Genomic DNA, 24747 nt, shown 5'->3' with positions numbered 1-24747 from the left:
GGCTGGACTCCCCTACAGGTGTACCCCCAACCCCCACCCTTTTCCATCCATCTCAAGGTCCTCCCTGGAGAGAGAGCCCTCAGGTCAAATGTCTCCAGTTCCCCTCCATCACTCTTCCATTAGACCTTGTCACTGATTCTTGGGCTTGCTCAGAGGGGCCAAAGACCTTTAGCCTCTACAGCTTACTTCTCGTCCTTTTCAAACTTTCAAACAGGAGTCTAGGAAGTTTTTTGTTTTCACCTTCCTGGGATCTATCGTGTGGATAGCCATGTTCTCATACCTCATGGTGTGGTGGGCTCACCAGGTGAGTGAACAGCAGGAACGAAATCCTCTACCAGCAGGTCCCAAGGACACTTTCCTTCAGGATCAATCTCCGGTACTCAGGGAATCTCGAGGATCAAGTGAATTCGTGCAGTTTCTATGTTGTTTGTAAAGGCTTAAAGATAGACTTTTTATTCCAGTGAACGCAGTGCTTCTCAAGTGTGGCTTTTCTGTCATATCCTGTAGCATGGCATAGAAGGCCTTGGAATCCTGCCTGATTCCTGCTGACCTTGGCTTATTAGCCTTATTTCCTGCTTTCTCCATCATGTACCCATCCCTCTCACCTGGTGAAATCCTACGCATTCTGAGAGCCAGCTGTTTCGCCTGCTCTCTGGCATTCAATTAGTCTTCCTCTGAGTACCCATAGTTATTTCTGTTCTGCCTGGAATACTGCACTGTAATAATTGTTTACTAGCTTTCCTCTCTAAAAGGCTGAGATTAGGGTCTATGTCATCCTGCTCATACTTCACCTCCAGCCTCTTAGTTCCTGGCACACAGCAAGTGTCCACATTCCTGGAAATAGAAATGCTGACCTGAACAGCTCTTTGGAAGGGCAGTTCTTGTGGGGAGGTAGGGGTGTTAAGAGTTGGAATGACAGTGAGCAACAGATCTAGTGTGGGTAACTTTTAGTCCAGTTTTGAAAAGAAGAGCAACATGGTCCCTGCGGCCAGGAGCAGGAGTCTTGCTTGCTCTTCCTCTCTGTGGCCATCTCAGCTGTCGGTCCCCCTGTCACCCTTCCTCACTCAGGCTGAGGGGGTGTGGCTGAGCTCCTTAGAAGGCATTCTGTTTGCACAAAGTAGGATGTGGATAGTGCTTGGATGTGCCTCAGGTTTTTCACCTACTGTTGCCATGGTTTCTCATTACTGTTGCCATTTACCAGGTTGGTGAAACAATAGGAATTTCTGAAGAGATTATGGGCCTGACAATCCTTGCAGCAGGCACATCAATTCCTGACCTCATCACCAGTGTGATTGTCGCTCGAAAAGGCCTGGGAGACATGGCTGTGTCAAGCTCTGTGGGCAGTAACATATTTGATATCACTGTGGGGTGAGTGGCAATGTTACTTTCTAAGGGGTGTTAAGTATGACTGGAAAACACTGCATTGGCTCTGTTCACTGGTTTTCTGCTTTATTCATTATACATAGAATAAAAGGGCATTTATATTGTTAGTTTCTGCAAAGCAACAAAATATATTCCCTTCATTCATCATAGCCAGATGGGATAATAGAACTAAAATGCTGCCTGAAATGTAACAGACTAGAATTTACAGATAAATTGAAAACCAAAGTCCATTTCATTCCATTACCAAATACCGTCAAATGCTCTGCTCACTGACTTTCAAGGCGGTGGAGGTGGGATTGGAAGGAGCAATGACTCAACTTCACTTCTTGGTACTGCTCCTGCTCCTTTGTATGTGAACTCCTGCTAGCTCAGAGGCTCTAAACAGCATTTTATATAACACGCAAATGCCTTATCCTCCTGTACCCATCCTCTTACTCCATTGTCCCAACCTTGTCAGAAAGGGGCTATTTTCATTTCCCCAATCATGTTCTGAATTTGGGTGGTAGATTTGTTTCCTTAAATTTGAATTTGTGTATGTGTATTTGGGGTGAGGGGCAGCTAAAAAGACAGCCCTCATCACTAAAGAATTAAAAGAAATGTAGGCCTTATCAAAATGTAGAGATTTAAGAGTACATATCACATTGAGGCTGGGTGTGGTGACGTGTGCCTGTAATTCCAGCATTAAAAAAAAAAAGGCACACATCAACTGATCTGAGTCATATAGAAGTCATGAAGTATGCAGAAAATAAAAACAAAGCTCAGACTCAGAATACTTCAGTTTTAACCTAAGCTCTTCTAGTTATTAGCTGCGAGTCCTTGGGCAAGTAATTTAATTTCCCTGAAACTTAATTTCCTTATCTGTGAAATGGGGCTAATAATTTCTGTTCACTTCATAGGTTTTTTTATTGGTGGAAAAATATATACTTTGTAAAGTGTAAAATACTATTTAAGTGTATGGGATTATTATAAACATTAAGGATATTCACATTGTTTCTTCAATCTTGCAGCTTGCCCGTTCCTTGGTTGCTTTTCTCTCTTATCAATGGATTACAGCCAGTTCCAGTCAGCAGCAATGGCTTGTTTTGTGCAATTGTTTTGCTTTTTCTCATGCTTCTGTTTGTGATCTCTTCAATTGCGTCATGTAAATGGAGAATGAACAAGATCCTGGGCTTCACAATGTTTCTCCTTTACTTTGTATTCCTGATAATCAGTGTGATGTTAGAAGATCGAATCATATCCTGTCCTGTATCTGTCTGAGTCAGTCACTCTTGCTCACAATGGGCATGGATCAGAAGACCATGCAGAAGTTATTTTATCTCTTGTGACACTAATGAAAGAATGTATATGATCCTGGAAAGTGAACTGAGTGACCTAGGACCTCTGATGTGAATGTGATCTGAGACTAAGGTTTGTCCTTGGAAACACCTGCAGCCCATTGTGGATTAAGACCCTCACCTCTGGAGGGGTGGGGTTTCTACCCCTGACTCATGCAGACATCTATTACATGGAGTCAGTAGAAGGACCCCTGGAGCCAGAGGGTTTTCTAAATGAGAAAACTGGGGGCAAAGGTTGGGATAGACGCAGCAGCTATAAGACAAGCTTCTATGCTCACCGTTCCCTGATCATTCCTGAAGGGCTGCTGGCCCAAAAGATGCAGATGTGGTCTACATCTCAGCCTTCCTCTCTGCCCCAAACGCACGCTGCAATTTTGTCTGCTCCTTTTCTGTTCAAAATGTGAGGTTCTATCAGGTTTGTAATCACTGTAGGTTCAGTTATTGGTGAGTTTAAGGATCCAAGGCTACAGAAAAAAAAGAAGTATAACAGGAATCAATGATCATTCCACATTTTATAGCCCACTGCATCTGGATATATACCAGCATTTTTTTCTTTCTTTTTTTTTGAGACAGTGTTTTGCTCTTGTTGCCCAGGCTGGAGTGCAATGGCGTGATCTCAGCACACCGCAAACTTCAACTCCCCGGTTCAAGCAATTCTCCTGCCTCAGCCTGACATCGTGATCTGCCCACCTCGGCCTCCCAAAGTGCTGGGATTACAGGCGTGAGCCACCGTGCCTGGCCTATACCAGTATTTTCTAGCTTAAAAGGAGGACTACATTAACTCTTATTGTTGTATTTCTGAAAAGTGAAATTTAAAAAGCAGCCTGAAAAATAAAAATTTATAATTTGCCCTTGAATTGGAAGGAATGGAGATTAGGAAAGGAAAACTACTCTATAGGCCGTTTAAAAGTATGTATTTATTAGAACATGCAAATTCATGTTGTCTCCATCAGTGGTCACCTTGAGGGATTAGACATTCTAATGGAATGCCCTGGCTCCACCCTTGGCCAGCTGTCCTGGCTCCACCCTCCAGCATGTTCTCACCCAACAACGACAGTTGAGTGGAGTGGGAAGGGAAGGGAAGTCATTCTAAAGAGTCCAAAGTCAGTAGCACCAATCTGGTTTATGAAGTAAGAGATCCAGTGGGGCAATGCTATTTTTGCATGTCAACCTAGATAGGATTATAAAGCAAGACTGATTTCTTCTGTGGTTTATGAATGGATCTTAAGGTAATTACAAAAGGGAAATTCCAAGAATGCAAAACACAATGACAACATGGTGAGAAAAGTGCAGTACTACTTCCAAGGTAGCTAGTGTAAAGGACACTCGAGTTTTAAAAAATGTGGTTAAATGTTTTATGTGGAATTTGATGAGTTTGTATATTAAATACCACTGCTTGCTGCTTGTACTAGAATCAAGTTAAGGGACACATTAGAAATAGAACAGCTTAATATCACTGGCTTCAGAGCAAAATGAGCTCAGGTGACTGCAGATTATGATGGTAAATATGGCTTTAATTACAAACATGAGGAATGATTCACTGAAGATGAAAAGATAGGACGGATGTGATGTGAAAAAACCCAAACATTTTGGCATTGAACGATGGCTAAGGTGTTCAAAGTATTCCATCTTTTAAGATGAACTGCTTAATTAATTGCCTCGCTACCCCAGGATTCCCATTCTTTGGAAATAATTTTTATTAAATTTCAATAAACTGAATCCCAATGGTATTTTACTTTACAACATGGATGGGCTCATCCTTATCTTTAAGTCATTTGGTCAGAATCCTCCTGAGAAGACTGATGAAGAGTACAGAATCATGTTCCAGTTCTATATTCTTAATTGTCCTTATTCCTGATGCTACTGCATTGCCAGGTTTCCATAGCCAAGGCCTAAGAACAGGAGAAGGCAATGCCTGCGGGAGGGAGGTCCCAATACCAAAATTCTGGGCGCTAACCTGGTATCTGCAGCCTGTTCCCGTTAGCCTCGGGGATGTCACTTCACCCACAGCCTGGGATCTGACGTTCTTCCTCAGACTGAGTAAGGGGTGATGGACCGTAAAATGCTGTGTAATGATAAAAGGCTGAAATATCCATTGAATGATTAAAACCAACTCTAATAATATGACATCCTTTTCCCAGTTTGCTGAATTTCTGGCATACCCCTCTGCCTAGAAAGGAAGTTCTGATCACTTCACAGTGTTACAGAAAAGGACAAGTACAAAAAATGAAAGCTGAGTCTTGATGAATGAGTAGGAATTCATTGGGGGAGAGTGAGAAGATTACTTTGGGGAGATGGAAAACTTGTGTAACTTTTAAAAGACTAATTGGTTATACCTGGAAATTAAGTTTTTTGGTCACACATTTACAAACCTACTATAATATTAAAATCATGCTGTTTTAAAGTACCATTTTAAAAATGTCAAGATAATATTGAGATGGTCCTCTCACTTTATAGGCAGAACATTCTGCATATAGTTACTTGTGACAAATTCTAGGTTGTTCATTCAGCCTGGAAAGTCTGAACTGTCCCAAATGGGTATTTGAATTGGAAGTCAGTGGCTACCTGGATGACTTCAACCCCCTTAGGCTGCACTTCCTTGAAGGCCCTGGTAATAGGTTTGAGCCAGATTTCTGAATTCTTCCTAATTTAATGGGTTAAGATTCTATATAGTACCAGAAAAAAGAGATGTATTCCACATTTTTCAAACTGTTATGTGTTTGAATGGTTTTTTTGTTTTGTTTTGTTTTAAAAAGAGACGGGGCCTTGCCCTGTCACCCAGGCTAGAGTGCAGTGACATGAACATGGCTCACTGTAGCCTCACCTTTTGGGCTCAAGCGATCCTCCTGTCTCAGCTCCCCAAGTAGCTGGGACTACAGAAGTGCACCACCACACCCAGCTAATTTTTCTATTTTTTTGTAGAGATAAGGTTTTGCCATGTTGCCCAGGCTGATCTCGAACTCCTCAGCTCAGGCAATCTGCCCGCCTCGGCCTCCCAAAGTGCTGAGATTACAGGCATGAGCCACTGTACCCAGCCAAAATGTTTACTATATATTTTGAACATTATATTGCACTGTCATCAATAGATTCGAAAATGGTTTTATCAAATTAGAGGCTTAGTCTTTTATAGCTGTCTATATCAATATGATTTAAAGATTGAGTACCAAAGGGGGCAGGAATTGGAATGTATTATCTAGAGCACAGCCTAGTAAATAATCGAGAAGAACTGGTTGGCCTTATGTGCCAATGAATACTCTTGGTTCTGACCCTTTTTTGGTGGGAGGGTCCTCCAGCAGGTGCAGCTTGCAATGTGTATGGGGACTGGATGCTATGAAAGATGTAATGAGGGGGCTCATGAGCAGAGCTGCCTATCCCTGGGGGTTCACTAAAGCCTACAGGACATCCTGGCCCAAGTCTGCCTGCACAACTAAAGGCACGCTTCTGGTCTTTAGGCCCTTCGCTGTATGAGCAAGCAAAACCTGGAGAATTTCACTTGCGGAAAATCCACCAGTTGCTGCAATAGTTTTATCATAGTACTACATTTGAAAAGAAAATCTTTAAATAGTAAAGGAGGGAGCCATCAAAATGAACAGGAACTGTGGAAAGACAGCAATAACTTTATCAGAAGAATCTATCACCATCTCAGAGTACAAGCACATGCGCAGACTTTTGTAATCAAAGATGAAAATTCTTCAATTTGTGTACTGCTAATTTTGTTAAGAAAAATAAGCCAGCCAATATGCTTACTTTGAGGCCAAAGGAGCAAGGTAGTATGAGGATGTTAAGACATCAAGTACTAAGGACATTAAGGTAAACTGGTATGCAGCTGCTAGAGAGTTCAGTTTTGAAATAAAGCTTAGTCTTGTATCCAGACAGGAAGAGGCAGCACATGCTAACTTTAGCACGAAGGACAAGGGTCTTCTCAAAGAGACAGCCTACTCTTTCTCTTCTTGCTCTGAGATAAAGTGCCAAATAGCAGCTTTCAAGTTCTAGTGAGAGAAATAAAAATAAAGCTGGGCTACTGCACATCACCAAACAAATAGGTATTTTCATACCGCATATTACAAAGTACAGGTTGCATATCCCTTATCAGAAATGTTTCAGACCAGAAGTGTTTTGGATTTCAGAAGTTTTTGAAATTTGGAATATTTGAAAAATACAAACTGGTTGAACATCCCAAATATGAAATCCAAAATGCTCAAATGAGCATTTCCTTTGAGCATCATGTCGGTATTCAAAAAGTTTTGGATTTTGGAGCATTTGATTCCAGGAGCTCAGCCTGTATTTAGAAATAAAGCATAACTTCTATATAGAGCTAGCTAATACTTGCTGGTTGCACTTAAGTATCATAGTAATTATCAGCATAAAGTAAAAATAAGTATTTACTGCCTAAAATGTTGAACCAATGTTTTCTGGGACCATTTCTCTAAATACACAAATGGGGAGACATACTAGAAAACCTTACAATTAAATATGCTGGTAGTGTTAGGATTTTAGAGCAAAACAAAAACCCAAACCCCAAGAAAGTCAGGGAAAAGAAGACAAAAATCAGAAGATGAACAGCTGCATATTTCTCCACCTAACACTAGGAGGAAAAAGTAGAATATTTTATATACGATATGGAATACAAATGTGTGCCATTTAGAACATAATGGTAGGACGTAGTAAACAAGCTACATCAGCACAGGACATGGTTTATTGTCAACCATTTAAACATATAAACAAAACCAAGAGTAAGAAAATAAAAGACAGATGATATAGCAAAAGGGCATTTCTCTCCAACATGATTGGCCATTATTCTCCAAAATGTACGGTTAACAGAAAATTGAAGAAAAGTTTGTATAGAGTTATTTTAAATGATTCATATTTTCTGTTTTCTTTTTTTTGAGACAGGGTCTTGCTCTGTAATCCAGGCTACAGTGCAATGGCATGATCACAGCTCATTGCAGCCTCAAACCCCCAGGCTCAAAGTGATCCTCCTGCTTCAGCCTCCCGAGTAGCTGGGATTACCAAGCATGAGCCACCATACTGAGCAAATTTAAACATTTTTTTTGTAGAGACAGAGTCTCTCTATGTTGCTCAGGCTGGTCTTGAACTCCCGGACTCAAGCAATCCTCCCTGCCTCGGCCTCCCAGAGTGCTGGGATTACAGGCCTCCAAGAGCTACTACGCCCAGCTCATGAATGATTCATATTTTTCTTTTGAACAGGTTTACCACTTTGTATTCATATTTTAGGTTTTAAATCTATGCAATAATATTCCCTAGGGATTAAAAGTAGGGGAAATACAACCCTCTCCAAAAGCAGAAACAAAACTTGGGGTGGAAGGAGGAGGTAAAAATTACATTCACTTTTCCAAACGAGTCTGAATCATAAAACCATAAACAATGGTTTTATCTAATTCTTTTTTTTGTCAGCCATTTGAAATCAATAAACTATGATTCCTACATTTTGTTTGTATTACACAAAAAGTAAACAACAATGAAAGCTGTTTTTAAAAGAGAATAAAAACACCAACCACAAATAGAAAAGAACCCCAGACGGTTCCCTTGGAGGGATGTTTATCACCAGTGCCAAAAGCCTCCCCTCTCTGAAATGTTTCTCTCAGTTGACAACTTTCAAATGATTTAAAGAACATGAAGAACAAGTAGAACATGAAGCTTGGATCTGAATAGTAAAGAATAAGATTGGAGTGGTATTTACAAAGGAGAGGCAGATACATGTGCCTAGCACCAGATTTTTCAAGTAAGCAAGTTCAGTCCCAAACTAACTGAACTGAAGTTTTACATTTTTAAACTCTCTCCATTATTTCCCAGAGTTGAAAGCTGTGAAATGTTTCAGCATGGTGCTATTCACTACTGGTGTGAACTCAAAAGGTGGGTTTTCTGCAGTTGAACTGATTCTAAGTCTCAGGACTCCAAGATACCTCCAGTCCAAGTGTCGTGGACTCTACTGGCTTTACACACCTCATTTGGGACTATCCATTTTTTCCTTCTTTAAAACTGGCTAGGGAATTCCTTCACTTATGATAATGTGTGCAAACACACACACATATTGAAAATCTATAAATAATTCTGGCAGCCAAAAGATGTTTTTCCTTACCAGAAATTACCCAAAGAAAGTGACATTAGAAATAATATGACTAAAAATATATTTTTAAAGCCTATTTAATACTCATGATGTCTAAACTTTCAATTTATTGTCTGATTTCTGGATATTTCTGTATTTTAGATTCTACAGACTTCAGATTCTGAAGCTTGTTGAAAAAGCTAAGTTCCTCAATATGGATGAAAGTCTATCTGGCTGTACTTTTAGAGGGGAATTTTTCTACTTTTGAAAAAAATTCTGAATATTTATATATAGTATTAACAGAATACCCCAGTAAGTCACATTTCAGATAAATATTCTATAGTATAATTTGCATCATACCCAATATTTTAGATATTAAAATAAGGGTAAAATTTGGAATATAATCACTTGTCTGCATATTTCCCAACGTAAGTTTTCATGTAGAATATTAAAATTTAAATTGATATTTGGATTTATAAGCTATTTTCCCTGTATACTATACGTATCTATTAGCAATAGAAACAATTTTGGAGTCATGGTATAGTGAACCTCTCTGGCTCTCCTTGCACAAGGCTCCATGAGTCAGTCTGGGCAGTGCATGCTACCCTTGCATAACTCACTCCCCACACTCAGGCTTAGGGGTACTAACATGCAATCCTAGGACAACACTGACACTAGCACTGACGTTTTAAAATTCATTCTCCCAAGTAATAAAAAATATATATATAGATAGATATACACAGAGAGATCTGCAGCTGTACTAATTACTTCAAATAGCAGCAGACAAGGAAAATACACGCTTGCTTGCTTAAGTTTAAATTCATTTTAAGTTTGCTATATTAAATTTAAAAATTAAAAAAATATCAACTTACTATGAACAATTTAAAATATGTATAATACAACTTCATGGTCAAAACATTTGAATAGTCTATGAAAACAGGAAATACGTTCATCTGACATTTCTGTTTAGATTCCATTCATGAGTTTTCAATCTGTCTCTTCCAAGAGAAACCATAAAACAGTTGTCATATTTTATGGCAACTAATTTTGTTTAGGGATTTCCTCATCACAAAAATACTTTATTTCCTATTATAGGGGAGTTAAAGAAGAAGAAAAAAGAAACGAGAAACAAAGTGGCTTTCTCCCCACTTGTCACTATTCTCTTCCTCAAACATTCTGTACATAAGCTGTCTGAGTCTTTTGAACCATTTACAAATTGGATTTTCAAAAATTGAAGAAAAAATATTTAGAGTCTAAAAGTGTTATTTTATACACTGACTATACAATATACATTGAATGTTTACACATACAAAGACATCTTAAAGATAAGGTTCTCCAAAGGTTTTTCGACATTCCATCACCCCTGTACTTGGTGGCCTATCACAGTTGTGTGTACTCTTGACTTGACTAGGTGTGAGACGATCATATGCCATCTTGTACTCTTTATCAAAAGCATCTGCAGAAATTGATAAAGAAATAAAAGGATAAAGAAATTTAGGTCTGATGTTGAAAACTATCAAGTTTCTATAATACTACAGAAACACAACATTAGAGGCCAAGAAGGAATCGCTAGGACATTTCTGCTATCCAAAGGACCACAGCTGGATTGCACGGACCAGTGAAACTTAAAGGTTTGAAAATGCCAATTTTTAATTTTACCAGGTACAGATGTTAAAAACCACCAAATACCATACACACTTTTTTGGTACTTTGCTTTGCATACTCAATAAAAACAGTAAAAATAAATAATAGCCTTTTCCCACCAGGATTAACAAAAAGTTTTTTTGCCCATATTTTCTTTACACTAGTCCTTTTATGGTTTCATTTTTTAAATTTAAATTTTGCTTCAACAGAAATTTTTTTTTGGTTTGTGTGTCCTAACTTCCTATATTATGGGATACCTCTGGGAAAATAATCCAAGTATCTGAAATCACCATGTAATGATTTTTTTTTCCTTTTCCACATGGCAACAGATGGAGCTAACAGACTGTTACTTTTATTTTTAAGGACATTATACCAAGGTCTGTGTGCCTTTTCCCCAGAAGATAGTCCACATGTGACAAAAAGGGACAACAGAGGTTTACAAGCTTCTGCTAAAAGTTTCTCTCAGTCTAGAAATCATGCTAACTTATTGCTTATTTTAAACACATACTGGATAAAAATTTGCCCCTCAGAGAGCCAAATGGGGTATGAATTATAACAATGTCACTAAGATCCTATTTTTCTGCTTTGGGGAGGTGACGGACATAAGAACGTCTTTCCTCTCTGAAACAGTACCACAGTGGTACCCATGAAGGCTTGTTTGAGTTAAGTGCATGAGCAAGTGAGCTTCTCTAGCTTGGAGGTCCGGAATTTTTTAGACATTCAAGGAAATCCCACCTTTGGCAGAGGGCTAGAGTAATATCTGACTACAGTCTGGGCTTGTATTAGGTAGGGAATAAAGGGATGGTAACAAGGATCTGAGTAATCCTTTTTGGTATCCTGTTTCACTATAGTTAAAAGGCCTAGCTCAAATAACACTATTCACGATTTTGGTAAGTTCTGGCATCTTTCTCAAGTGGCTAGAATGACTATCCCAATGCCATTTAATAGTCTACCTTTCCTAACTGATTTTATTTTATATCTATATAGGTTTATATATACATATATATATACACACTTTTTTTTTTTTTTTTTTTTTGGTTAGACGGAGTTTCACTCTTGTTGTGCAGGTTGGAGTGCAGTGGCGCGATCTCGGCTCACTGCTGCCTCCACCTCCTGGGTTCAAGTGATTCTCCTGCCTCAGGCTCCTGAGTAGCTGAGACTACTGGTACGTACCAACAGGCCTGGCTAATTTTGTATTTTTAGTAGAGACGAGGTTTCACCATATTGGCCAGGCTTGCCTTGAACTCCTGACCTCAGATGATCTGCCCGCCTTGGCCTCCTACAGTGTTGGGATTACAGGCATGAGCCACTGCACCTGGCTGATTTTATTATATATTATATTCCCATGGATATTTACGTTTCTTTCTAGACTCCCTATTCTGTACTATTGATTTTTCTAGCTCTGCCCCTGGTAGCATTACCCTGATGTAATTACAGTAGCTTCTAGAAAAGAATCACCTTCTGTTGATTTTTTTTTATGAGACAAGGTCTTGCTCTATAGCCCAAGCTGGCATGCAGCAGCACCGTCGTGGCTCACTGCAGCCTCGACTACGCAGGCTCACATGATACTTTCACCTCAGCCTCCCAAGTAGCTGGGACTACAGCCATGTGCCACCACATCTGGCTAACTTTTTTTTTTTTTTTGTAGAGATGGGGTTTCAACATGTTGCCCAGGCTGGTCTCAAACACCTGGGCTCAAGCGATCCACCCACCTTGGCCTCCTAAAGTGCTGGGATTACAGACATAAGCTACCGCACCCGGCCCCTTTCAGTTAAATAATTTTTCCTGACTAGTCCTTTTCTTGTCAGATTAACTTTTAAAAATTGAAATATAATCCATATACCATACAATTCACTAGCTTAAAGTGTACAATTTAGTGTTTTTTTGGTATATTCACAAGATTGTATAACTATCACCACTGCCTAATTCCAGAACATTTTCATCTCACCAAAAAGAAACCTTATACCAGTTAACAGTCACTCCCTATTCACCCCACCTCTTGGTCCTTAGCAACAACTAATCTACCTTAATATAATTACAGATTTAATATTACTAGTAAAGTATAATTACTAATATAAAAATACTTTGAAAACTATTCCATGATATATAAATATTACATATTAGATACAAAGCTAAATTACCTATATCAATGTTTTCTCTTCCCAGTGCCACGAGTGAGAGAAATAGTATTTCTCTGTATAAACTCCTAGGGAGAAAAAGTCATGGAGAAAATATTAGTATCTATATAGTCCATATGTTCCCTATAAAAAATTTAACGCTATCATAAGCATGAGATATTCTAACAAATTACTAAGCAAACAATATGAATCTGCCTAGGAGAACAATACATTCGTCTAAGAGAAGGACTTACCTCTGTCTTTTAAAATGTGGACACTTATTCAGTGTCTCTAAAATCTGACTCATTGGTCCATAGACATCATTCATTTTAATGCTTTTTACCATACTTTTCAACAGTTCCTGGTTAAATGAGTTATCACTTTTTTGCAATAAATGGACCATTGGATATTTTTGGGCTGTAAAAGAACCAAAGAACAGATGAAGGAAAATGTTCTGTGTAGAAACGAGAAAGAAATTAAGCAGCAACTGACAGATATTAAGTTACAAAGCACTAAAAATAAATTAAGGGCAATAGATAAAGAAATAGGAATCCAAGAACGAAGAAGGCAAAAAATAAGACAAATAATGACAAAAAAAGGTCTAAAGCTTTCTGTGGTCTTAAATAGACAATAACTAAAAATATTGTTTCCCTTAATACAGCCTCTGATGAAAATTCTAAATCAGCAGCCTGGGATGGAAACAAATAAAAAATAAGTAAAAAGAAGAAATTGGGATGAGCAATGTGCTGAAAGCTGAATTCTGCAAAACACAACCAACCCCTCCAGCACATACACAGCACCCCTCAAAAAAACAAACCAAAAAAAAAAAAAAAAAGCAAAAAAACGCTTAGACCTCCATAGAAGGTAGCACTAAGAAAATCAAACACTCACTCTCAAACAAAAGAGTACGACTTTGACCTGTAAGACAAAAAGTAGTACAGTAAAATAAAAGTCAGTTATACATTGGCTTACGCTATTTAAAGCAAGTAGAGATTACTCTCATATGAACAAAGTCAGCATTCTATGATGGCACTTACTGTGTGCATTCCAGAGAATGTACAAGGGCTGTCCCGGATCCTGATGTAACTTCATATTGTCCCATAACATTTGTATTAAAACGTATTTGCTATCTTCAGACATACAGTGGCGGGGAATCTGTGTTATACAATAAACATTCATTAATGACCCTTACATGATAATTTTTTATAAGTATTTTATAAAATTCTTACAAATATTTTTTAGGATGTATATGTGCGAGACAGAAAAGAGAACAGAAAAAGACTGATTTACCTACATTTGATATCTACCACAGGAAGATGGGCTGTGTGGAAAAGCCAATGATCTCTAAAGATCAGATATAACAAAGTACTTGAGATCAGTGAGAAAGGGTACCAAGAAGAACTCATCTTGCTCCTCTTGCTCATGATTGAAAGTCACAGAAAGATAAATCCAGGAGTCCCATTCTCTATCATCCAAGACCCTGGCCCAGATAACGCTGAGTTCACATCTTTGTCACTCATGTATGATGTACTGAAAATCCGAAGCACATGCACAATCATAGGCATGCAGCACAAGAAGAAAGAAGGTAAGGTTCCTGAACTTAGAGACCACCATTTAGTGGCAGTGGCACTATATGAAAAAGTAAAGGCACTTTTATAAAACAACATACCAAAAATACAAATGAACATATAACAAACAAATTGCCTAAATGTTAAACAAAAACCCAGGGTAAAGGAATGACGAGAGTGGTAGCACATGATTGCAATATGAATTTCAATAGTCCCCCTTTATCTTCAGCGGCTATATTCCAAGACCTCCAATGGATACCTATAACTGCAGATAGAACCGAACCCTATACTCTATTTTCCTATATATACATACTTGTGATATTTAATTTATAAATGAGGCATAATAAGAAATTAACAATAACTAATAATAAAATAGAACAATTAAAACAATATGCCAGCATCACTGCTTTGTGCCATTAAGTAAAACAGGAGTTACATGAACACAAGCACTGTGATACCATCACAGTCGGTCTGATAACAGAGATGGCTACTCAATGATTAACAGGCAGGTGGCATACACAGCGTGGATACACTGAACAAAGGGATGATTCACATCCCAGATGGGACAGCACGAGATTTCATCATGCTACTTAGAACAGCATGCAATTTAAAACTTATGAAGTGTTTCTTTCTGGAAGTTTCCATTTAATATTTTGAGACCACAGTTACCATGGGTAACTGAAACCTCAGAAAAGAAAACCATGAATAAGGAGGGACTGCTGTACAGACATCCTTAAAAAGTGTTAGGCTTGGGCTGGACACAGTGGCTCCTGCCTATAACCCCAGCACTTTGGGAGGCTGAGACAGGAGGGTCACTTGAGCCCAGGGGTTAGAGGTCACAGTGAGCCATGACCACACCACTGCACTCCAGCCTGGGTGACAGGGCGAGATCTTGTGTCAGAAAAAAAAAAAAAAAATTAGGCTTGTTTTGAAGGAAGTACAAGATATAAGTGGGCCTAACTCACAAATCTGCCTCCTAAGAGCCATTTCCAGCTTATTCTTGAAGCAATAGCAAAAATTCAAGTACGTTTAATGTAAATTTTAGAAGAAGGCAAAAAAAAAAGACTCTTATTGCTAGCCTGTAAGAAGAAAATATTATTTGTAAATACAACTAAAACAATTCTATTTATCTAATGACCCAGATGGCTATTAAAAATATTTAGCATAGGCTGGGCGCGGTGGCTCACGCCTGTAATCCCAACACTTTGGGAGGCTGAGGCAGGTGCATCATAAGGTCAAGAGATCAAGACCATCCTGGCCAACATGGTGAAACCCCGTCTCTACTAAAAATACAAAAATTAGCTGGGCATGGCGGTGTGTGTCTGTAATCCCAGCTACTTGGAGGCTGAGGCGGGAGAATTGCTTGAACCCTGTAGCTGGAGGTTACAGTGAGCCGAGATAGTGCCACTGCACTCCAGCCTGGCGAAAGAGTGAGACTTCGTCTCAAAAAATAAAATAAAATAAACTTAGCATAAAAACAAACCTTACTTTTTAATCATTAGGAATATGCAAACATTACAATGGTGACAGAAGCATTCATTGCCTTTTAATTTTTAGTCTCATACCTTTGAATACTTGTTACAGTGCTCAGAAGAAAGAATCAATCCAGGTAAGTTACTGGGCAAGTCAAGACGTCTGAAATACCATACCAGGTTCCAAAAAACAATTGGATGATGGTCCACAAAGTCTGCCACTGTTATTGCATGATCACCTTCATTTTCCAATAAGCTTTCAAGTTCTTTCCATACCACTAAAGGACTAAGATACGGAACAGTGACAGGATCGGGACTTGGAAGGTGCCATTCTAAACCTAAAGAATCCTGTTGAATAAATAAAAAACATAAATGGCAAATGCAAAATAATACTAAGCCATTAAAAAATTCAATGATTCCCATATGATTAGAAAAGTAATATAATTGTATCATGGGATAAGAGACTCTTCTTGGCAATAATAAAGCTAATAAGACTATTTAGGACAAGGGGAACAAAATCATACGTAAGTGATCAATTTCCAAATAAAAAAAATACACCAAAATACATACTGTAGCTCCTTGTAAAGTAGCTGGCAGGCTGCCTGTAGAAATGAGCTTCTGTCTTCCAGTATCTTCCTTATCCAAGGGGCCAGAAGTACTAATACTCCTGGCCATTGGAAATATTGGACATTTAGACATAGCTGTTTTTGATCTATTAGCAGGGATCTGAATACTTCGGGTGCAAAAATTTTCCTGCAGTTTAGATTTGCTTGGGCATTGGAAAAAGAAAAAAGTGTATCAGTGTCTAGATTTACTTTACTTCGTCAACAAGGATCATGTTCTCTCACTCTCTCTTTTTTTTTTTTTTTAAGACAGAGTCTTGCTCTGTCACCCAGGCTGGACTGCAGTGGTGTGATCTCGGCTCACTACAACTTCTGTCTCCTAGGCTCAAGCGATCCTCCCACCACCTCAGCCTCCCGAGTGGCTGGGACTATAGGCACATGCCACCATGCCTGCCTAATTTTTGTATTTTTAGTAGAGATGGGGTTTCGCCATGTTGTCCAGGCTGGTCTCAAACTCCTGGGCTCAAGCCATCTGCCCACCTCGGCCTCCCAAAGTGCTGGCATTACAAGTGTGGGCCACCACTCCTGGCCATGTTCTTCTCTTTAGAATCAGAGCTAGACGGTCGGGTGAGGTGGCGCACGCCTGTAATACCAGCACTTTGGGAGGCTGAGGTGGGCGGGTTGCCTGAGGTCAGGAGTTCGAGAGCAGCTTGGCCAACATGGTAAAACCCTGTCTCTACTAAAAATAGAAAAATTAGCCAGGCGTGATGGCGGGCACCTGTAATCCCAGCTACTTGGGAGGCTGAGGCAGGAGCATTGTTTGAACCTGGGAGGCAGAGGTTGCAGTGAGCCAAGATTGCATCACTGTACTCCAGCATGGGCAACAGAGTGAGATTCTGTCTCAAAAAAAAAAAAAAAAAAAGAATCAGAGCTAGACATGGCAACATGAATGAAAGGAAATGCTACTCAGGCTTCAGCTGGGAAATAGAATATATTTTTAAGTAGTATAGTCATGATAAATTTCCTTTTTTATCAAATCAACTTTAAATATTCAAGATTCATTCATTTATTCAAAACATTTAGTAGACTTCTATACAGCAGAAAGCACACTAGACCACGGGGACAGAAAGCAGAGAAAAAAGGCACATATTCCTTGAGGAGTCACAACCCAGGAGACAAAGATAAGGGCTACAATAGACCTGTGATGAAAAAAGGTGCACAAACAGATTTTTGGTTTCACTGCTTAAGTAATCAAGATCAAACAGGTCACGTCAGCCTGCCAACACTATACAGGCATTTTTTGGCACATGCAGCTACCAATATGGCTTCATCTGTCCAGCTATATACGGCTTATTTGGCACTTCTGCAAAATGGAATTGATTTCTGCATCAGTTTTAAGTGTAGATTTACTTATATTAGGCTTACTATATAAATTTTAGTTTAATTTCACAGTTCCTACATCAGCTCCAAATGTTTTCTTAGATTATTAAATGTTCCTAGGTAGAAAATTAAATATTAAAAAGTAGTGGTATTGACTTAATTGCTGAAGAGATAGAGACAAGAAAAAGATGGTCATTATAAACCTCAAGTGTTCCACATTTTTTTTTAACCTTTAAAATACTAGTAAACATTATAATATATACATACAGCTTAAACTCTGGGGATTAATAAAGCATAACATATAACTACATATTTAAAGATTTACGTGATTAGAGAATTTTAACACTGTTTTAAGAGTAAGAATTTAAGATTATGAATCTGTTATTCATAGAAATTTAAACCTGGAAATGGTCAACTAATTTTTCTGTCATACTTCTAAAATATGTGTAAATATATGTTGTTAAAATATAGTTCCACATAATCATAATTACCTGTTTAGATCAAAATTCCCTTGAACAGAGACAGCAGATGTGTCAAGACCAGAGGCTGATGTTGAAATGCAAGACTGCCTCGTCTGACTTGAAATGGAGGATGGAAAGTGCATATTTTCTGTTGATGGGCTTGACTTTAGAAAGTATCTGTAATGTGAATCAAAGGAACTTTTTGAGAAAAGAGATATAGGGAACATGATCCTTAAACACGAAGGAAAAAAAATATCATTACCTTCCAGGTCGTCTTAAATCTCTTATTTCTATATTCAGAAAGGGTAAAAAGATATTGCCACAGAATGGGCATGTAGTATTGAGATTGGAATCATCTGCTGTCCAGCCAGCCATGATTTCCTCATCATGGACAAGACAATCACAAGTTCTACACCGAGAGCAACTTGAGATGAGAACCTGTGGGAGAAGATAGCACTTTATAAAGAAAGCTGGTTAATTCAGATTATGAATTAAAAACCATTTCAATTCATAAATTCATTGGATAATTAAAACCCAGAAGGATTCAGATGCTATAAACAAACACTGGATTACATCAGTGTATTATATACTATAATCTTCTTTAACTATTTCAGCTAAATCTATTCCAGAATTTTTGCCTGAAAGGGAAACTTGCTTTTAAGTGAGGATTTTTTTCATTATAAATTAGAGTAAAATTTGCTGTGGTTTTATTAATGTAAAAGTAAACTCAATCACTAATTTGTTAATACCCCAAACAGGCATTTGTAATTACATATTACAAATCAGTGTGGTTGCCAGACCAGTGCTGGTCTACAAACACTTACTGGATTGTGATGAGATAAATAAGAAATTGAGAGGAGGATCTATAAACTTTTTAAAGTACTGTGATATTGCAGTAACATCTAAGTGTGTAATCAATGTACTTTCTAAGAACATGAGCTATGACAGATTAGAAATTAAACAAACAAAATGAAAACAACCCTGGTCTTTTACAAAAGACAGTTTAATAAGCATTGCTATAGATAACTATAAATGCTGTCATTATGTTAAGAAAATATAGAAATTCTCGAAGCCTCCAGAAACTCTGTAAAGTTAGTGTTCATCATCTATGTTGTGGCTGTATACAAATTTATTTTCCAGATTTATGCAAATTAACATAAAATAGCAACCATACTCACAAATGTATTTGGAAGCAATTTTTACAGAAAAATTAGGAAAAAGTTTTAAAGTGAAAAAGTATAACTTTTTCATTGTTAAGAATATAGGATACAAACGCATACCCAGCGGAGACCTACGTCAGACTGACACAAAGAATGAAAAACATGGTGGAAGAAGTTGACAACATAATGCCAAAACTACTCCCTGTACATTCACCAAAAAAGTATGCTTGCATAGTAAAACTGATTGTGCTTATTATGTGAAAGAAACACTCAAAGAGAACATTCATGAAAAAAACCCAAATACTAACACTGAAAATTAAAATGCTTTTGTAGGTTGATAAACCTTAAAGTAAGCACAGATCTGTCCTAATAGAAATAAGTTAGCATGACTTCAATAATCTGAAATACTGGATATCCAAAAGCTAAATTTTAACTTTACTCAGATGCAATTCACATTCTGAAATTTCAGGTGCTATGTATTTAACTTATTATTTTTTCTTTTTTTTTTGAGATGGAGTCTTGCTCTGTCGCCCAGGCTGGAGTGCAGTGGCATGAGCTCGGCTCACTGCACTCTCTGCCTCCCAGGTTTAAGTAATTCTCCTGCCTCAGCGTCCCTAGTAGCTGGGATTACAGGTGCCCGCCACCATGCCTGGGTAATTTTTGTACTTTTAGTAGAGACGTGGTTTCACCATATTGGCCAGGCTGGCCTCGAACTCCTGACCTCAGGTGATCCACCCATGTTGGCCTCCCAAAGTGCTGGGATTACAGGCGTGAGCCACTGCACCCAGCCTATGTATTTAACTTCTATTACTCTACCTGGGACCACCAATACTTAAGAAATGTGAATTTTATAAAGCAGTATATGAAGATTCTCTTTTGCACAAAAGTGTACCTCCATTGCATAGTTCTGGAAGATATTTGTATTACTCGCGTTGAAGGAAGATGTCACTTCTGATTTCCCAGGTAAGGCAAACTTCGACAGGGATCCTGTTCATTAGTGAAAAACAAAGAACCGAAACCGTTAAAATTAATGAGAAAGGATATAAGAATCTTTTTCTTCCATAAGTTCTCGGATAAAATGTTAACCTATTCCAGTCAAAATATTAAAAGTAACTAGGAAAAACAAACAAATAATGAACAAGATTTTTTCAAGGCATGAACTTTTGAGCACAAACCTAAGGAAATGTGCTGTAATTCTGCTCATCCCCACATCTTAGGTGTGTCCACTCATTACTGACTTATTAAGCACTTTCTGTGTACAGACTAGAAAGCATTCTAGTCATTAGTAATTATTGTGCTGTTTCTATTTTTTCATGTTTAAAGTACAGGAAAGTATTTAGTTCCAAGGTCTAAAAGGTACAAAATAGCTCATTTTTACTTCAAATCATGAAAAGATTTAGTGGCAATTCTCTCCTTATAAGGGTCTTTTAAGAACTAGAATAGCTGGGCATGGTGGCTCATGCCTGTAATCCTAGCACGTTGGGAGGCTAAAGTGGGAGGATTGCTTCAGGCCAGGAATTTGAGACCAGCCTTGGCAACATAGTGAGACCTTGTCTCTACAAAAAAATAAAAATAAAGAATTAGCTGGACGTGGTGGTGTGTGCTTATAGTCACAGCTACTTGGGAGACTGAGGTAGGAGTCCAAATTTCTTGAGTCCAGAAATTTGAGGTTACAATGAGAGTGTGGGCAGCAGAATGAGATCCTGACTCCAAAAAAAAAAAAAAAAAAAAAGAATGGTTAATCTTGCTGTTTGCTGTTAAATACTAGAGAAGAATTCCCAATTATATTATTAAGAACAATAGGATATTAGTAAATATTAAAACAATAACAACGAAAAAGTAACAGAAGTTTTGTGGTCAGATCAGTTGTCGACAGTGATTGTATCCTGTCAGTAAAACTGGAGGTGATCTAGGTTATACCTTCTCAACACATTTTTTTCTCTGTCATTACTACATTTTATGAATGAGTGAATGAGTACTGGTATTTTTTTTTTTTTTTTTTTTTTGAGATGGAATCTCGCTGTTACCAGGCTGGAGTGCAGTGGCGTGATCTCAGCTAACTGCAACCTCCACCTCCTGGGTTCAAGTGATTCTCCTGCCTCAGCCTCCTGAGTAGCTGGGACTACAGGCGCATGCCACCACACTCAGCTAATTTTTTGTATTTTTAGTACAGATGGGGTTTCACCATGTTGGCCAGGATGGTCTTGATCTCTTGACCTCATGATCTGTCCGCCTCGGCCTCCCAAAGTGCTGGGATTATAGGCGTGAGCCACCGTGCCCAGCTGAGGACTGGTATTTTTATAAAGATAAAGATCAAAAGGCCAGGCATGGTGGCCCACGCCTGTTATCCCAGTACTTTGGGAGGCTGAGGCAGGTGGATCAGGAGTTTGAGACCAGCCTGGGCAACATGGTGAAAACCCTGTTTCTACAAAAAATACAAAAAAAGTAGCCAGGCATGTTACTGTGTGCCTGTAGTGCTAGCTACTTGGGAAGCTGAGGTGGGAAGATCACCTGAACCCAGGAGGAGGAAGCTGCAGTGAGCTATGACTGTGCCACTGCACTCCAGCCTGAGTGATAGAGTGAGACTGTCTCAAAATAAATGATAAACAAAGGTTAAAAAAAAAAATGGTGTAAACTACCAGTCCACAAGAAATAAGAGGGGATGGGAAAACATGTTAAACACCACCACTGGGATGCAATCAGCATGATCCAGACTAAAGACTTGATTGCTTCAGCAAATAAATAACAAGCAGGGAAAAAATAAGGTCCAGAACTACCACTGGTCCTACTCCCTACCATGTAGAGACACCCTAGAGAGGCAGAAAACGAGCTGAAATCTCACTGTCCTTTAAGATGCTTAGCACTGGTGGTAAATGCAGTTCTTCCCTTGATGCTTCTTCCCAAAAATCTTCTGTAATCCCTCTGCTACAGCTAGTTCAAAGTTGCTTCACAAAACCTTCTATTAGCCTTGAGTATCATTTATTTGAGCAGCCTACCTTTTGTATCTAACTAATCTACAGTATAGAATATTCATTTTAATAAACATGAATCAGGCTGTAAGTTTAGTGTTATTTGCTTAGACAATGAACTGTTCTTGTATGTTAAAAAAGAAAAGAAGGGAGTGGGGTTAATCACCTAATTTCTTCATAAATATAGAGCAAGGGGGAAAAAGAGGGAGAGGAAGGGGAATAAAGACAAAAAAGAGTTAATAGACGTATCAGCCAAATGCAAATGCTGGCCCTGTAGGGACCCCAATGTGAAAAAAAACCATCCATAAAATGAGTTTTATAGGCCGGGCGCGGTGGCTCACGCTTGTAATCCCAGCACTTTGGGAGGCCGAGGCGGGCGGATCACGAGGTCAGGAGATCAAGACCACGGTGAAACCCCGTCTCTACTAAAAATACAAAAAATTAGCCGGGCGCGGTGGCGGGCGCCTGTAGTCCCAGCTACTCGGAGAGGCTGAGGCAGGAGAATGGCGTGAACCCGGGAGGCGGAGCTTGCAGTGAGCCGAGATTGCGCCACTGCACTCTAGCCTGGGCGACAGAGCGAGACTCCGACTCAAAAAAAAAAAAAAAAAAAAAAAATGAGTTTTATAACCATGAAAATTTGAAACTAAATATTTGATATATATGATAAGTATCACTGAAAAGTATGATGGTATTATTATGTTTTCAAAAAAACACTTCATAAAAGATACATACTATTTGAACCCATAAAATGTTCAAAAATAGCCAAGTTAATCTATGGTGTTAGAAGTTAATGTTTACCTGTAAAGAAAGTGACTAGACATGGGCATGAGAGAGGGTTCTAGATGCTATGAATGTTGTTTCTTGAGCGGAGCACTGGTTACTCAGGTGTGCTGAATTTGTGAAATGTATTTACATTCATAAAAGTATAGCTGAGTGTGGTGGCTCACGCCTGTAATCCCAGCACTTTGGGAGGCCAATGCGGGAGGATCACTTGAGCCCAGGAGTTTGAGACCAGCCTGTGCAACATAGTGAGATCCCATCTCTACAAAAAAATAGCCAGGTGTGCTGGTGCGTGCCTGTAGTCCCAGCTACTTGGGATGCTGAGGCTTGAGCATGGGAGATTATGGTTGCAGTGAGCCATGACTGTGCCACTGCACTCCAGCCTGAGCAACAGAGTGAGACCCTATCTTAAAAAAAAAAAAAGGACACATTATATGTTACCCTTAAATAGTTTAAAATAGGTAACATAAAAGTCTTTTACTTTAGAAATACATATTGAAGTGTTTATGAATAAAATTATACATTGTCTGAGATTTGCTTGAAATAACTCATTGAGGAAGGAGAAAACGTTGGCAGCAGAGGAGAAAGGAACAGATAAAGTAAGATTGGTTATTGATTGATAATTATTGAAGTTGGGTGATGGATACATGGGGGTTCATCATGCTATTCCTTATACTTTTGCATATGTTTGAAAATTTATAAAAGCTTTTTAAAAGAGCAAAGATAAAGTGAAAAACAAATATTCTATTACATCCATTCTTCATACCATTAACCAGGATAACTTTCTATGGATCAAATATCTAAATCAGAGGTAAAATCCATATTTGTATGGCCCTGAGCTAAGAGTGTCTGTTACATTTAAAAAAGTTGTTAAAGAAACAAACAAAAAAGAATATGTGACAGAGGTGTATGTGGCCTGCAAAACCTAAAATATTTACCACATAATGTTTTACAAAAAAAGTCTGCTGGCCCCAGAAAATATTAAGAAGGAAACCAGATAAGTATCAGAAGAAAACACTGGTGGATTCTTTTACATCTTAAGGGAAGAAAAACCTTTTCTAGCAACTCACAATCCAGAAGCAATAAGGGTAAAGACTGATACATTTGATGATATACAATTTAAAACTTACATATGGCAAAAGAAACACCCCCAAAAAACAAACTTAGATATACTACTTGCAACTTATATAAGCAACAAAGGATTAACTCCCTAATATAAAAAAAGCTACTAAAAACATTAAAAAAAGGACCAACAATTAAACTGTAGGCAAAGTACAGTCCACAGAAAAAGAAATGCAAATGGTCCTTAAACAGATTCTCAACTTCATTTATAAGAGAAATAGAAATGAAAACTAAACTGAAATACATTCCTCACCTATCAGATGGTAAAAATCCAAGTGTGCCAACATATTTTGTTGACAAGGCTGTGGGGAAATAGGTATTCTCATATACTGGCAGTGGGAATGCAAAATAACCTGAGGAAGGGAACTTGGCAATAGCACTTCAAGGAAGAATTCTGAAGTATCTTCCAAAGACACACTGGTAAAAATATAACATATATGCATTAGAAAAACTGGAAACTTAACATCCATTAATAGGGAAGTGGCTAAAATAAATTATGATACATCCACACATGATGTATAATTTTGTACTATATAGCTGAAAAAATGAATGGGGAACATTGCTATGTGATGATATAGAATGATCTTCAGAGTATATTAAGTGACAAAATCAAGGGGTAGGAAAGTATTGACAGTATATTACCTTTGAGTAAGAAGACAGGGAAGTAATAAGAAAAAAATATATATATATACATATACCTATATTTTTAAAAAAGCAACAAAGGAAG

The 24747-nt window shown here is 38.3% G+C and overlaps 2 protein-coding genes across 15 annotated transcripts in view; one reads left to right on the top strand and one right to left on the bottom strand.

Moving 5' to 3' along the window:
- SLC24A1 (solute carrier family 24 member 1) overlaps positions 1 to 4844 on the top strand; it is a 44957-nt gene extending 40113 nt beyond the window's left edge. For 2 of the 7 annotated variants that reach the window (XM_063638899.1, XM_055278095.2), the window contains 3 exons: positions 215 to 304; positions 1202 to 1368; positions 2391 to 4844. In XM_063638899.1, the coding sequence (XP_063494969.1) occupies positions 215 to 304; positions 1202 to 1368; positions 2391 to 2640 (507 nt within the window). In that variant the 3' untranslated portion in view covers positions 2641 to 4844. Of the gene's footprint in view, positions 1 to 214; positions 591 to 1201; positions 1369 to 2390 lie in introns of those variants that run through there. The other 5 variants (XM_063638896.1, XM_063638895.1, XM_063638897.1 and 2 more) reach the window with 4 other exon arrangements.
- DENND4A (DENN domain containing 4A) overlaps positions 1429 to 24747 on the bottom strand; it is a 147585-nt gene continuing 124266 nt past the window's right edge. For 4 of the 8 annotated variants that reach the window (XM_063638850.1, XM_063638848.1, XM_063638853.1 and 1 more), the window contains 9 exons: positions 20042 to 20136; positions 18252 to 18427; positions 18020 to 18166; positions 16156 to 16354; positions 15679 to 15933; positions 13583 to 13700; positions 12800 to 12962; positions 12570 to 12634; positions 7392 to 10240 (listed from right to left, as the gene is read on the bottom strand). In XM_063638850.1, the coding sequence (XP_063494920.1) occupies positions 10104 to 10240; positions 12570 to 12634; positions 12800 to 12962; positions 13583 to 13700; positions 15679 to 15933; positions 16156 to 16354; positions 18020 to 18166; positions 18252 to 18427; positions 20042 to 20136 (1355 nt within the window). In that variant the 3' untranslated portion in view covers positions 7392 to 10103. Of the gene's footprint in view, positions 3182 to 3614; positions 6707 to 7391; positions 10241 to 12569; positions 12635 to 12799; positions 12963 to 13582; positions 13701 to 15678; positions 15934 to 16155; positions 16355 to 18019; positions 18167 to 18251; positions 18428 to 20041; positions 20137 to 24747 lie in introns of those variants that run through there. The other 4 variants (XM_063638849.1, XM_055278093.2, XM_063638851.1 and 1 more) reach the window with 2 other exon arrangements.

The sequence above is a fragment of the Symphalangus syndactylus genome, chromosome 5 (assembly GCF_028878055.3).
Source record: "Symphalangus syndactylus isolate Jambi chromosome 5, NHGRI_mSymSyn1-v2.1_pri, whole genome shotgun sequence".
Taxonomy (NCBI): Eukaryota; Metazoa; Chordata; class Mammalia; order Primates; family Hylobatidae; genus Symphalangus; species Symphalangus syndactylus.
Note: the sequence above shows the minus strand (reverse complement) of the source record. Positions and strands in the feature narration are given on the sequence as shown.